The sequence below is a fragment of the Telopea speciosissima genome, chromosome 6, assembly GCF_018873765.1.
Source record: "Telopea speciosissima isolate NSW1024214 ecotype Mountain lineage chromosome 6, Tspe_v1, whole genome shotgun sequence".
In the NCBI taxonomy this organism is placed as follows: Eukaryota; Viridiplantae; Streptophyta; class Magnoliopsida; order Proteales; family Proteaceae; genus Telopea; species Telopea speciosissima.
Genome location: NC_057921.1, coordinates 61,536,624 through 61,550,028, shown reverse-complemented (window position 1 = coordinate 61,550,028; position 13,405 = coordinate 61,536,624). Strand labels below are relative to the sequence as shown.

Sequence of the window (13,405 nt, the reverse complement as noted above, 5' to 3'; positions counted from 1 at the left end):
TAAAATTTGCCATGAGTCACTCTAGCTAGAATCAGCATATGTACTGTTCGGGGCTGAAATTGGGATCGGGGCAGGCTGATCCGATTCTAATTCCTCGAACCCTATAGTAGGATGATTACATCTGAAAAAAACAAAATGAAACTTTCCACTCTGAAGAGACATTGGGGTGCTGGGATCAGACATGTACTTTTGCAAATTCAAGTACGTATAGTTCACTATTATTCATCCTCCAATTAATTTTTATCTTTAGGTATTCTTAATTGATATTCTTGTGCCCTACAAGAAAATAACAATATTCTTTTGTTAAGCATGACTCTCTGATATTTTTATCAGCAAAGGCTATGCGAGTATGCGACTCTTGAAGCTGAAAATCTGGAATTAGTGGCTCTGGGATATTGCATTTGCATGTTACAGTTTTTACTATTCAACTTGGGATGAAGTTCAGATGTTTCTTGACCTCACCCAGGAAAAAAAATACAGTCTACGATGAAATGATTTGCGATTTCCCTACTTTCATGCATGAGAGATGCTGGTTCTCTAAAGTTCCTTTTGTTTTATTTTTCAGGAATTTGACTTTCATTTGTGTAATTTCTTTTTCATTTCTTTGCCATTTGCTCCTTTATTTCTATTGTACATGACAAGGATGTTGAGGGTTGATATCATATATTCTGTAGTTTGGCCTACCTCAGAAGGGCCATTAAAAGTCCTTTAGGGTTTATGTGGGGGATATTAGGGAAATTATACCTCTTTGTTTTCCCTATACATTGGTAGCAATGGGGGTTATTAGGGTTACAGGGAATCTTTGCAGACAAGAGAGGTGTGAGGAAGAGAGCTTGTAACCCTTTTCTCCATTACAAGTTGACCGTGCTCACTAGTTACGTTTCAGCTCAAAAGTAGTTAGCCACATGGTAAACTAAAGTACTAAAAAAATTAATGACTACCAAACGGGTGTCCGTGAATGCTTGCACAACTGAGGGATGCATAGACATACATGGAGTGTAAATGATTGAATTTGAGCTGAAATTTATGTTTCAGTAAAATAATTTGTGTTCTTTTTTTCAGACTAATACAATTCCTGAAAAATATTTTCATCGAAACAAATGGAGCTTTTAAGGGAGGAGGAAAGGACCTTTGTTTTAGGGGATCCAAATAAGATTTGGTTGAAGGATGCTGAATTACAATAGGATTGCATGGAAACCAAATAATAACTATCTGCAATTTCAGGAAAAGTTATGTCCAAAACAATCTGTGGGGTTAGACTGGATTACATACCAATGCAGGATTCTGAAACAGCATAGGACTTGGAAAAAGCAAATAAAACATGAAAATATCTTGGTTTCATTAATGGTAGTAAGGTGTGATATTTTTTATCTTCTGCAGTGCTTTGTGAGCACCACTCTTTGATCATAAAAGGAAAATCCTTTAATTAATAAGAATCGTCACAAGACTTTGCCCATTCTATCTATATACATATTTCATTTGCAAAGGCAGAGCCATTTCACATAACTACCAGTTTATATTACATCAATGAGTATTCAGACTGGTAGTTGAAACTTGACAAAAAATCTTTAGTCTCTCTCCGTAAAAGGCCTCTCAATTCTCTATCAGTATCAAATTGCCAAAGGATAGATCCATGCCTAATCTACTCCTCTTGGCAAGTTTAGGTACATATCCAATCTAACCCTCTCAGCACCATGGAATTGGAACTTGCACTGGATTAGGACTCTTTCTTTATTCTCTCTCGCATTGAATGATTTGTCTTCCTCTACAGAGGTGTGGATCTTTATATGCCAGTCCAGTAAATGAAGAAAATGGAATGATGTAAAGGGATTGACATGATGCTTATCCTCTTCAATGAAATGTACTCCCCATATAGCAAAACATGACACAAGACCATTCAATTTGGCCACTCCCATTGGGTAGGCTTTAGCCCAACACCATCCTAAGGGAAAACTCCTTATATCAAAGAGTCAGTTGTTGATTGGAGTGATAACATCCCATAGATAAAACTTCTCTATTACCCTTCACATTGTTCTTAATTATGATTGTCTATACCTGAATTTTTCTCCCATAGAAAATGTTGTAGCAGTTTATATTGCTTTCAATTGGACCACACAACTAGGAATGAACAAATAGACTACTAGTTGAAGGTAGATCAGTAATCTTATCAAACCCTTTAACTCTGTTTTTTCCTAATTAATTTTTTCTATCAGAAAATATTTATCCGTTGAGATTTACGCGTTAAATGTGGAACTTAACAGGTTCTGGGATCCCTATAAAAGCTAGAGCAGGTGATCACTTTATGAGTCACAAAGTCCACAGAAAGATGCAGAAGGCATGGTTGTATGAGGAATATGGCCCTCTTGAAGTCCTCAAGATGGGAGACTTCCCTCTCCCTCCTCTCCAGCATAACCAACTACTTGTCCAAGTTCGTGCAGCTGCTTTGAATCCAATTGATTTCAAGAGGCGTGAAAGACCCATCTTCCCCTCAGACTTCCCTGTAAGTGTTGACCTTTCACTTTGTGTGAGTGTGTCAAGAGGGCAAGTTTTATTCATCCTAGACTATAATTGTGGACCACAAATTCATCAATTAGAGTGTCTGATTGGCTGCTGACCTCTTCTCTGTTCTGTTACCATATGAGTGTATTTTGGTCAATCTTCACTTGTCTCCCGTTGACGTTTGTTTTGAATAAAATATTACCAGTTTGAAGCACAAAACGTAAGTGAACGACTGACCAACTTGGCCTGGACCCTGCAAAACCCTGCCAAGAGCACTTTTGGCCGTTGATGCCATATAGTCAGAAACTGTTCCAGACTAAAATGAGCGGCACGGAAGAGACCAAAGGAACAATACAGGTGCCTCATGCTTAGAGTCTTTCTTTATACTTCTGTCCATCACTACCATTAACCATCTAGTTTCCTCAACTTCCCTAATTTTATGTATGAACTGGATCTTGATGGGACCAAACCCTTCTTAGTGGCCAAAATGCCCCCTCCCTCAGATTGTTTCTGTGGAAGCTTCCTGAGGATTTTGTTGGCCTCATGCATATGGAGAATGAAAATCTGAACTCATGTTACTAGTCTGTGGTTAATGAACTAAACTTCAACAACTTAGGCCTTAAATAACTGATGAACTAAGTACTGATGAACACTTTATATAATGATGCAGGTGATTCCTGGCTGTGATATGGCTGGGGTTGTAGTTGGTAAAGGCAGTGGCGTCACAAAATTTGATATAGGCGATGAAATTTACGGCAACATCCAGGATTTCAATGCAGAAGGACAGTTGAAGCAGCTAGGTACACTGGCACAGTATATAGCTGTGGAGGAGTCATTGGTTGCACTGAAGCCCACAAATCTATCATTTGAAGAGGCAGCAAGCTTGCCATTGGCAGTTCAAACAGCCATAGAAGGCTTCATAACTGCTGGTTTCAAAGAGGGACAGACTATTTTCATAGTTGGTGGAGCTGGTGGTGTTGGAACCTTGGCTGTTCAACTGGCCAAATACTACTATGGTGCTTCTTTGGTGGTAGCAACAACAAGCACTCCAAAGGTGGAGTTTGTGAAGAGCTTGGGTGCTGACATAGTCATTGACTATACAAAGACAAAATATGAAGACATTCAGGAAAAATACGATTTTCTTTACGATACCATTGGTATTTATATGATTTTCTTTACAACATACTTGGTATATTATATATATATTAACTTGATTTGGATCATAACCCAATTTTCTTTTTCAGGGGACACCAAAAATTCCTTTGTGGTAGCAAAGGATGATGCACCAATCATCGATATAACATGGCCTCCATCACATCCCAGAGCAGTTTATTCAAGCTTGACTGTTTGTGGAGACAACTTAGAGAAGCTTAGGCCGTACCTACAGAGTGGAAAGATTAAAGCTTTAATTGATCCCACTGGCCCATACAGTTTTATGGAAGTGAATGCAGCTTTTAGATATCTAGAAACTGGGAGAGCCAGAGGAAAGGTTATCATCTCTCCCTTCCCTACCCTGAACCTATCTTCCTCCCCTGTTCCATGTGACCGTGAGAGCAACAACAATATAGCAACTGAAATGATCCCTCAAAAGATTCTTATTCACTGATGGACATAAACTGGACTCTATTATATATATATATGGAGAAGATTGAAAACATTTATACAGATGGAGAGACTGAAGGAGTTCTAAGGTTGTATTGATAATATAGACAAGAGTGAACAATAGCAAATTGTCTGTGGTATTTTCACAAGCAGTTTGTGACTTCACCCTGTCCCTTTATTCTTCTTTGCACTATATGAAGTTGTACCAATTGTATGGTACTGGAACTGGTACAGTAATCAAGCCTGTGTATCTCATTATTAAGTACTGCCATAAGTTTTATCTTTCTTCTTATAAATGAAAGTTTCAAAATTAAGGCTACCACTGGATTGGACCACAATAAAGATAGATATTATCTGAATCTTATCTAGTAAAGGAGAGAGGTCCCTGTCCTTATATTGATGTAATGTCTCAGATAAGAATGACATGGGCATTCATAGGTTTCTGGATGCAGAGAACATAAAACTGAATTTTATGGTGGCCGGCAAAGACAGCTCCACTACCCTTTTAATGGTTCTTTTCTATATGCTATGATGGGACCTTCTTGTACAACAAGAACTTGCACAATAAGACATGGATCAACAAACTAGATATCCAACCAAAGGACCATCACCTCTTCCAATTTCCAATGGACATTGGATGTATTAATAGGGGTGTCAAAAGTTGCCTCATTCCGGTAGGCCCGACCTAAACTGATCGGTTAAAGGCCGACATTGGCCCGATCGATTAATAATTGAGTGTTCTTGGTGTAAGGTACTGGTCTGATGGTCATTTGATCGACCGAATATTATGATTGATTAATAGCCGACTGTTTATAGATTGTTTAAACTCATTTAAATTGATTTTAGTTCGTTTAAAGTCCAATTATAGCCTGAGTAGTCCGACTATCTTGAACCCAATTATGGACCAATAACTGATCGATTGAATAAAAACATGTCCATGCCCTAGCCTATGAGGCCCAATTGCCTAAACGAACACAAATAGTGCAACACCTAAAATTTTTTGGAGGCTGAATTTTGTTGGTTTTTAAGAAGGTGAAACGGTTTTGGGATTGTTTGTTGGTTCTTTCTACCTCATTGCCTTGTGTACCTGCCTGTCAACGCTGCTAGTCGACTCTATTTTTCCATGGTTAATTACGAAAAAGGAAAAAGAACACCACCCAATCGCAACACAATGTGTGTCTACATCTAGACGTGCTCGAAATGGCACATCGGCATTCTTTGTCCCTTATGGAAAATGCTTATGGGTCTTTTAAGCCAATTGGACCCAGTTTTTGTTCTTAGTGAGAATCTTTTTAACCATGGTATCTGATCCTCCCATTGGATCGTGGAAATATTTTCAAGCTCATTCAATAGGGGGAGCACAGATCAGGTCCATAGAAGGGGCAGTGGATTCCATGTGGGCACGGATCAGGTCCCAAAGTGATCCAATCTCCAATAGTGGTGACATTCACCTTTCGTAAAATCCAATCATGGGGTCAAATCACCCATAACTTGGTACTAGTTTTCTTACGGGTCATATCAATTTATTAATGTGTTGGTATTGGTTCGAATTTCTCTATACGTATATCCAATAATGTGAAAAAGAGGTTATTACCAATTTTTTTTCTAGATCAATTTTTCCATTCATATTGGTCACATTCTAAAAATGCTTACTAAACAGAGCTTAAAAAAGCAAAAATGGCAAAAAAGTAAGGTTACAAATTATTTGATTTTTTAAGGGGTGTCAAACTGTCAATAAGAAAATCCCTTACCAAAATGTGTCATTGTTATGTACATATTTCGATTACACATGTGAATGACACTATTTACCCTCATTAGAAAAATTACGTATAAAACTAAAAAAACGAAAAAAAATTACAAATTGACATCTTGAAGGGTCTCAATAATAAATTCCCTTTTTGTTTTCAAAACTAACAACCATCTAATTTTGCCTTCCATATCTATCTATAAAAATGTGATTAGGAATTTAGGCTATCCTTGTTCCTAGTTCTACATATAAAATTATTCAAATAGATAGACCGGAGAACCTTAGAAGTCCTCTATTTTTTGGAGATGATTCTCTAAGAAGGTAGTTTGGAAAGAATTTCCAAACAATATAATATCTGCCACATGGTAGTTCAGGTGGCTTGGCCAAAATTTTACAAACAGGTTAACCCAAAAATCTCTGCCCACATCTGAAATTTTAGCCCAGTCAGAATTTTTGGGGGCCAAATATAGGTTTTGAAAAGCCCAAGATAATGAGAAAGTGTACAATATTTGGCGGGTTGGGCTGGGTTTTTAAACCCCCCCCCTTAACTCATCCTAGACCAAGCCCAGCTCGAGGTATATCTTAGCCCAAGTCCAGCTATGATACACTCAGCCCGACCCAGCACCTTGATTGACCCTGATTGGGGCGGGCTGGGCCAGGTTAGTCTCGATTTACCTTCGCAGTCCTTATTTTTGCCATTTTTGGCCTAAAGCAAGGTTTGGCCAGCCTTGCTTGCTTTTTTTTTTTTTTTTTTAAACTGTATGTATCATGGTTGGAAAACTACGTTTTCTGACTCGACTTGTCTTTCAGAAAAACCTGATGACTCGGTCTTGTCAAACCCGGTCAAGACTCATGTTTTTTAAATATGAGAAAAGCAGAAAAAATAATAATCAAGGAATCACATATCAGTGCATTTTGAGTTTATACCATTGAACAATAGAAAGGAGTAAGGGTGTCAATCGGTGTGGTTCTAGTTATTCAGTTCGGTTTCGATTCGATTTATATTTTGACAAGGTAAAATCAAAATCGAACCGATTAGGAATCAATCAAATCAAAATCAGTTAACATACAGTTCGATTTTACCAATTTATATTCGGTTTTCATTATCCGATTCATAACCGGTTTACATGCGGTTTATAGTCCCGATTTTAGGAAACAGTAATGAAGACAACCTCAGCTTTTTCATACACTATATATTCCAGTGTTCCCCATTCTCTCTCGGTCTCCCTCGCTCCTATTTTCCACACCTATATGATAATAAAAAATCCCCCCCCCCCCCCAATTTTTTTTTCTTATTGACTCTCACGTGATAAACAAATTATTTCTTCCATTAGCGGGTAAGTTATTGTTAATCTATGTTAACATGACCCATAATTTTCAATCCATACTTGAACATATAGATTATATATAGGTAGTCCATAGACATTTTACTTATTTATGTTTCAAGTATGATGCAATAATTGTTATTTATTTAATTAATCATTATTTTATTAATTAGTCCAATTAATGCATATGTTAGTATTCGAGTATAAATCACCGCAGTCAAAACCCAGTTTTCCAACTATGGTAAGCATGATGTAATAAATTATGGGAATAAAGATTTGCTGTTGCACTGTTTGTAACCCAAGTTGTCACGGATGCACTTCCAATTATTGACTCACTTTCTTTGTCAAGGGACGTGTTTTGACTTTTGCCAAGAAATTTAAAACACAAAAAAAAAAAATTTCCAGCTTTGCCGACTTTTTGTTTTTGGCTTTTTATAATGAATCTTAACCACACAAGTTATCTTAGAAAATTCAAATAATTGTTCAGATTTTCATTTTAAAAAAAAACGAAACAATTGATTTGGTAGACAGTCCCATCTATCGATTCCTTTCCAATCGTGAAATCCAACCGAATGGAAATATCTTCACGAGGATATGGGGGAGTATGGTATCAGAAATCGGATCGGAATCATTGGCCAATCCGATTCTAATTTATGATTTTCTACATATATTCTTTTGGGAATTGGTCATGAAGGCTATTTAATCTTCATTTGTTTTTATTATCACTTTTAAGTAATTAAGTTAGACTATTCCGGCTTCTTAAACCTTATTAGGGAATTGAGTGTCGAATCATATACACTAATCTGTTTCAGCAAAGGAGGTAATGTTGGTGACACCAATGGAATGGTATCGATAAGCTGTCCACGTTTACTTTAGCAGATGTTTAAATTTTTCACACCAATAACTAACATCAGACTAACACCGTTACTGTAGAAGGGGGTGATTTAAGTTTTATCAAAAATCAGGGGGTGACATGTAATTTATCCTTAATTTATTTTCTTTAAAAAAAACATGTTGTCCAAGATTCAAACTAGATTGGTTCAAACCGGTTTGGATAAGTTGCTATTGATTTTTTATACACCCGGTCAAATGGAAACCAAATGGATAAGTGTTTGGTCGTTAAAAATCAAACCAAAACCATAGCTATTGGTATGGTCGGTTTTAGTATATTATTGGTATAATATCGGTCTGGTCTCAATTGTTCATATTAAGAAAATGAAACAAAAAAATTGAATTTATCACTTTAAAAAAAAAATCTAGTTTTGGTTCAGACAGTTGATTTTGATCGTTCAAAACATTTAGACCAGTTAGTTTCACTCTTAATGTGTTCTTAAAACCAAAACCAACACTAAACCAATAAGAAGTGATTGATTTTGATTAATTCAGTCTCCAATCTCATTTTTGACACCCCTAGCTTGGTGGTAGGATCTCCAATTGATGACAGTGCTGAAAAGAGAAAATCAGATCCCACCTTATGTGGGGGAGTTCAGTTCCTTTGCGTGTATATTCACATAAATGTGAGAGGCAATCACATGTCTCATTTTTTTCATTATTAGGGGAGGAGGGGTATTTATGGAAACAAAAGGAACATATGGTTGCCTCTTAGATGTACGTTTTCCTGCACGTACGTGTAGATGATCCATTCTCTTATGTGGGGAGGATGTTGAGTTGGGCCTTGGGGATTATGGGTGAGGTGACGATTATCCTGAGTTCAGTTCCTCTACACGTACACTCTCCTGCACGTATAAGTCAGGTCCCAACAAATGTCCTTTTTGCTTCCATAAATACCTTGAATGTTCGGTTGGGCCTTGGGGATTATGGTGTTTATTCCGAGTTCAATTCCTCTGCATGTATGCCCACTTGTACGTATAAATCAGATCCCAACATGTCCTTTTTACTTCCATAAATGCCCCTCTTCACCCTTTAATTGATAGCAAATGAGACAGGTGTTGGCATCTAACCTATACATGTAGGTCAATGCAGATCCGGATCCTCTCCAGCTCTAGCGCACAAGTGCGCTGCACGGCGTGCAGCAAACATCGTGCAACTGTGGAGCTCCGATCCTTACATCAGTACATATCCCGACATGCTGGCGTGTGGATCGAAGCCTACCACGCGGGAGAGGAGCCCAATCCTGTCAATATACGTGCAGAGGAACTCAATTATGTTTCACCCTTATACCCAAAAAATATAATATTTTAAAACTAAGCAATCAATGAATTTGGTCAGGATCCATTTTCCCTCTCAGGTTCCATTATTAAAGCTTCATTGCCATTTTCTACATCTATCATTTTCATTATGATTCTGTAGCCAAAAAATAAATCATTATAATTCTATGGTCAAACGGGGGAAAAATAGACGTCACTAAGATATGGATCCAGATCCTCTACTGTCGAGCTGTCTGGTAGGATTGTGCTGCCCAAACATGGTGTTGCGCGCAATGATCGCCTTACCCCCATTCGAGCAAGGCATTTGGGCAGGGATATGGCGGACATTGCATGTACCATCGTGTCTGGGCAGCACGGTCCTACCGGGCAGCTCAGTAGTAGAGGATCCAAATTGCTAAGATATACTCCCCTCACAATGATGACATTCTCTCTCATCATTAGTCTCATATGCCTCGTATGTATGTATGTATGTATATAGTGAAATATACTTCCTCTCATCTCCTCCATTGACTTGGCATGTAAAATGCCAATATATACTTATAAATATTCCAATATACATTTGCACTGTATATAGCGGGATCCCTCTCTCTATTTTATGGGAGAAAGAATTCCACTTGATTGCGCTAGACACAACGCCTTAATTACTGATCATTTCTAGGTTCAGTCATTTCGCACACCCCTATGTCACAAGCAAGGGCGGCGTCCTCTTTCTCCTATTTTAAATATCCCGAATTCTATTCAACAAAAGTAACCTTGCTTTAAAATCATGTAACCTTGCTTTTAAGATTTTAAATTGCTTGTGTCAGTTATCTGATTAGCCAATTTTTTCTTTTTTCTAGAAAACTGGCCATGGTTTTTTTCTCCATCCAGGATGATATCAGAGATCAATTATCATTAATACTTTTCTACTGCAAAGAAATTCCAGAAACGGTGTTCAGCTAAACTACAAAAATTGCAGATCAGTCATCTTCTAATTATGGCTCAGTGTGTGCAAGTGGAACGAGTTTTGGGCCCATCATATGTTGCAATCTACCCCCACAAGGAAAAACCAGTCCTATATATCTGTTTTTTTTTTAAATTAAAAGTTACATCTTTATCATCTTCTTTACCCCTCCAATGGTCCCAAGAGTCTTCCATTGTCATTAAAAAATCTTCATCTACTTGTCAACTTCTTCCTAGATCTATCCAGGAATTGAAGATAAATAAGCTACGGTGCAGCTCCTTCTTCCTTACCAGTTTACCAATATGGAGCTTATGGGTTTTCTCTCCAATCCTATATCCTTCACAGTTGCAGCCTTTGCTGTGACACTTTCTATATTCACCTTCTTCAAAGTATTTACAGGGAAGAAGCAGAGATATCACCCTATTGCAGGCACCATTTTCAATCAGTTACTGAACTTCAACAGGTTACATGATTACATGACTGAGCTTTCTGCCAAATATGGAACTTATAGGTTGCTCAGCCCTTTCCGTAATGAGGTCTATACAGCAGACCCTGCAAATGTTGAGTACATACTCAAAACAAACTTCCCAAATTATGGAAAGGTAAGAAATTTGAGTACTATCACACTCTGGCTTTGATACCATCAGACCCTGCCCTGGCTTTGATACCAATTGTTAGGACTTGGGTATAACTCATCCTTAAAAGCTAGCCGTTAAAAAACATATTTTTTTCTTCTTCTTCTTCCAGGGGTGGCATAACTACAGCATTTTGAGTGATCTCCTCGGTGATGGGATCTTTACTGTCGATGGTGAGAAGTGGCGCCATCAGAGAAAGGTGTCAAGTTATGAGTTCTCAGCAAAGGTGTTAAGGGACTTCAGCAGCATAGTTTTCCGAAGGAATGCAGTAAGACTTGCACAAAAACTATCTGAGGCTGCAACCTCTAATGAGGTCTTTGATATTCAAGTAAGTAGTATTGGCTAATAAATCTGCTAAACAAGTTATTAAAAAAAGTTGGTTTGGACTCTCTGTAAGAAGGGATTAACGTATTAACTCCATAATTCATGAACAGGATCTATTCATGAAATCTACCTTGGACTCAATTTTCAAAGTGGGATTCGGTGTAGAACTGGATAGTATGGGTGGATCAACAGAGGGGGCCAAGTTTGCCAATGCTTTTGATGATTCAAGTGCTCTGACACTATGGCGTTATGTTGATATTCTTTGGCCGATCAAGAAGTATCTGAATATTGGATCCGAAGCGGAATTAAGGAAAAATCTCAAAGTGATCGACAGTTTCATGTATAAACTAATCCGCAAAAGGATTGAACAGAATAAAAACTCACCTAGTGAAGTTTCAGTAAGTTAAACAAACTTAGATTTCTGTGTTGCTGATGATCAAATTACTTATGTGATCTAATATTTTGGTCTCATGGGGATATTGCAGTTAAAGAAAGACGATATCTTGTCGAGATTCCTGGAATTGAATGAGACTGATCCAAAGTACTTGAGAGACATTGTCCTAAATTTCTTAGTTGCAGGCAGAGACACAACAGCAACTACCCTTTCCTGGTTTCTTTACATGCTCTGCAAGCATCCTCACATACAGGAAAAAATTGCAAAAGAAGTGAAGGAAGCCACTAATATGAATGAGAATAAATCATTCAATGAGTTTGCAGCAAGTCTGACTGAGGAAAACCTTGACAAGATGCAATATCTTTTTGCAGCATTAACTGAAACTCTAAGACTTTATCCTGCAGTTGCTGTGGTAAATAAACTTAATTTGTTCCTAAATTCAAGAATAAACCAATACTTATATTCTTCTAATTTAACCATCACACCTTGATGTTGCAGGATGGAAAAATTTGTTTTTCAGATGATACCTTGCCAGATGGATACAGTGTTAAAAAAGGAGACATGATTGCCTACCAACCTTATGTCATGGGCAGGATGAAATTCATATGGGGTGAAGATGCTGCAGAGTTCAAGCCAGAAAGATGGTTTGATGAAGATGGAGTTTTCCAACAAGAAAGCCCTTCAAAGTTCACAGCTTTCCAGGTAATAATCAAAGTATTATATATAGACATTCACAGTAATTACCTTTGTTCTAGTCATTCTCTTCTTCCACCTTCAAGAGGGGAATCCTAGATCAGGCACATGAACTTATCTAATTTCTACTTTTGGGAGCACTTATTTGTTTGTGGTTGACTAGGCTGGCCCAAGAATTTGTATTGGAAAGGAGTTTGCTTATCGGCAGATGAGGATCTTTTCAGCTCTCCTGTTAGGCTGCTTTGTGTTCAAGCTGAATGATGAAAAGAAACCAGTCCACTACAGAACCATGCTCAATCTTCACATTGATGGAGGCCTTTTTCTCCGTGTCTCCCAGAGACTGGGGTCAGAAAAACCTATAAATGCATAAGACGTCTGTGCTTCCTTCATGTCTGCAATAATTTCGTTCTTCATACAACAGTTGCTTGTACAAAACTATAAGCCAAATCTAAGGAGCACTATAATGTTTTTTCTTCCATGATGTACTTGTTTTGAGGTCCCTCTGTGATTTAGAATGGGCTCCTAAAAGTGTCAAGGTTGAATCTGTATACTTATCTATGGAGATCCAATTGTTTAATGACTTGTTTCTTATTTTACTGAAAAATCCCTAAAACTCTTAAGCACACTTGGGTGCAAGTTATAAGAAGCCTTTAAACTAATGCAATGGAATATATATTAGGATCTCATCTTTTCATGAGATTAATTAATTCCTACTTATAGGTTCTGAAGGGTTTTGCCTCGCAGGCAAGGCAAAAACCTTCACTTTAAATCTTCGTACAATAGGAGATATTTTTGGTAGTCAAAATGTGAGCATATAGCCATCAACACTCCTGCTTGTGACATTGAATTCCAACAGTTATCAGTTTTAAGGTTGAATAAAAAAGATGTACCTAGTGCATGAGGCTCCCACCATTGCGATGTCTAGGGAATGTCATAACGTACACAACCTTACCCTCTCTTCACGTGGAGCAACCTTACCATTGCGTCAAGGTCTGCCCTCTTTTAAGATTGAATGTACCCTTAAAACATATTGGGATATCTTTGAAAGCGAGGGATATAAATCTTGCCTTTGTAC

At 37.7% G+C, this 13,405-nt stretch overlaps 2 protein-coding genes across 2 annotated transcripts; both read left to right on the top strand.

Annotated features, from left to right (window-relative positions):
- Window positions 1-2,193: 2,193 nt before the first annotated feature.
- On the top strand, window positions 2,194-4,342 carry LOC122664069 (2-methylene-furan-3-one reductase-like). The gene is made up of 3 exons (XM_043859755.1): window positions 2,194-2,500; window positions 3,170-3,656; window positions 3,744-4,342. Exons 1-3 carry the CDS (start codon window positions 2,246-2,248, stop codon window positions 4,103-4,105), a joined length of 1,104 nt encoding a protein of 367 aa, XP_043715690.1. The 5' UTR covers window positions 2,194-2,245; the 3' UTR covers window positions 4,106-4,342.
- Window positions 4,343-10,517: 6,175 nt separating this feature from the next.
- LOC122664068 (cytochrome P450 704C1) lies at window positions 10,518-12,892 on the top strand. Its single transcript, XM_043859754.1, has 6 exons — window positions 10,518-10,886; window positions 11,032-11,247; window positions 11,354-11,641; window positions 11,729-12,049; window positions 12,136-12,339; window positions 12,494-12,892. Exons 1-6 carry the CDS (start codon window positions 10,587-10,589, stop codon window positions 12,698-12,700), a joined length of 1,536 nt encoding a protein of 511 aa, XP_043715689.1. The 5' UTR covers window positions 10,518-10,586; the 3' UTR covers window positions 12,701-12,892.
- Window positions 12,893-13,405: the final 513 nt, after the last annotated feature.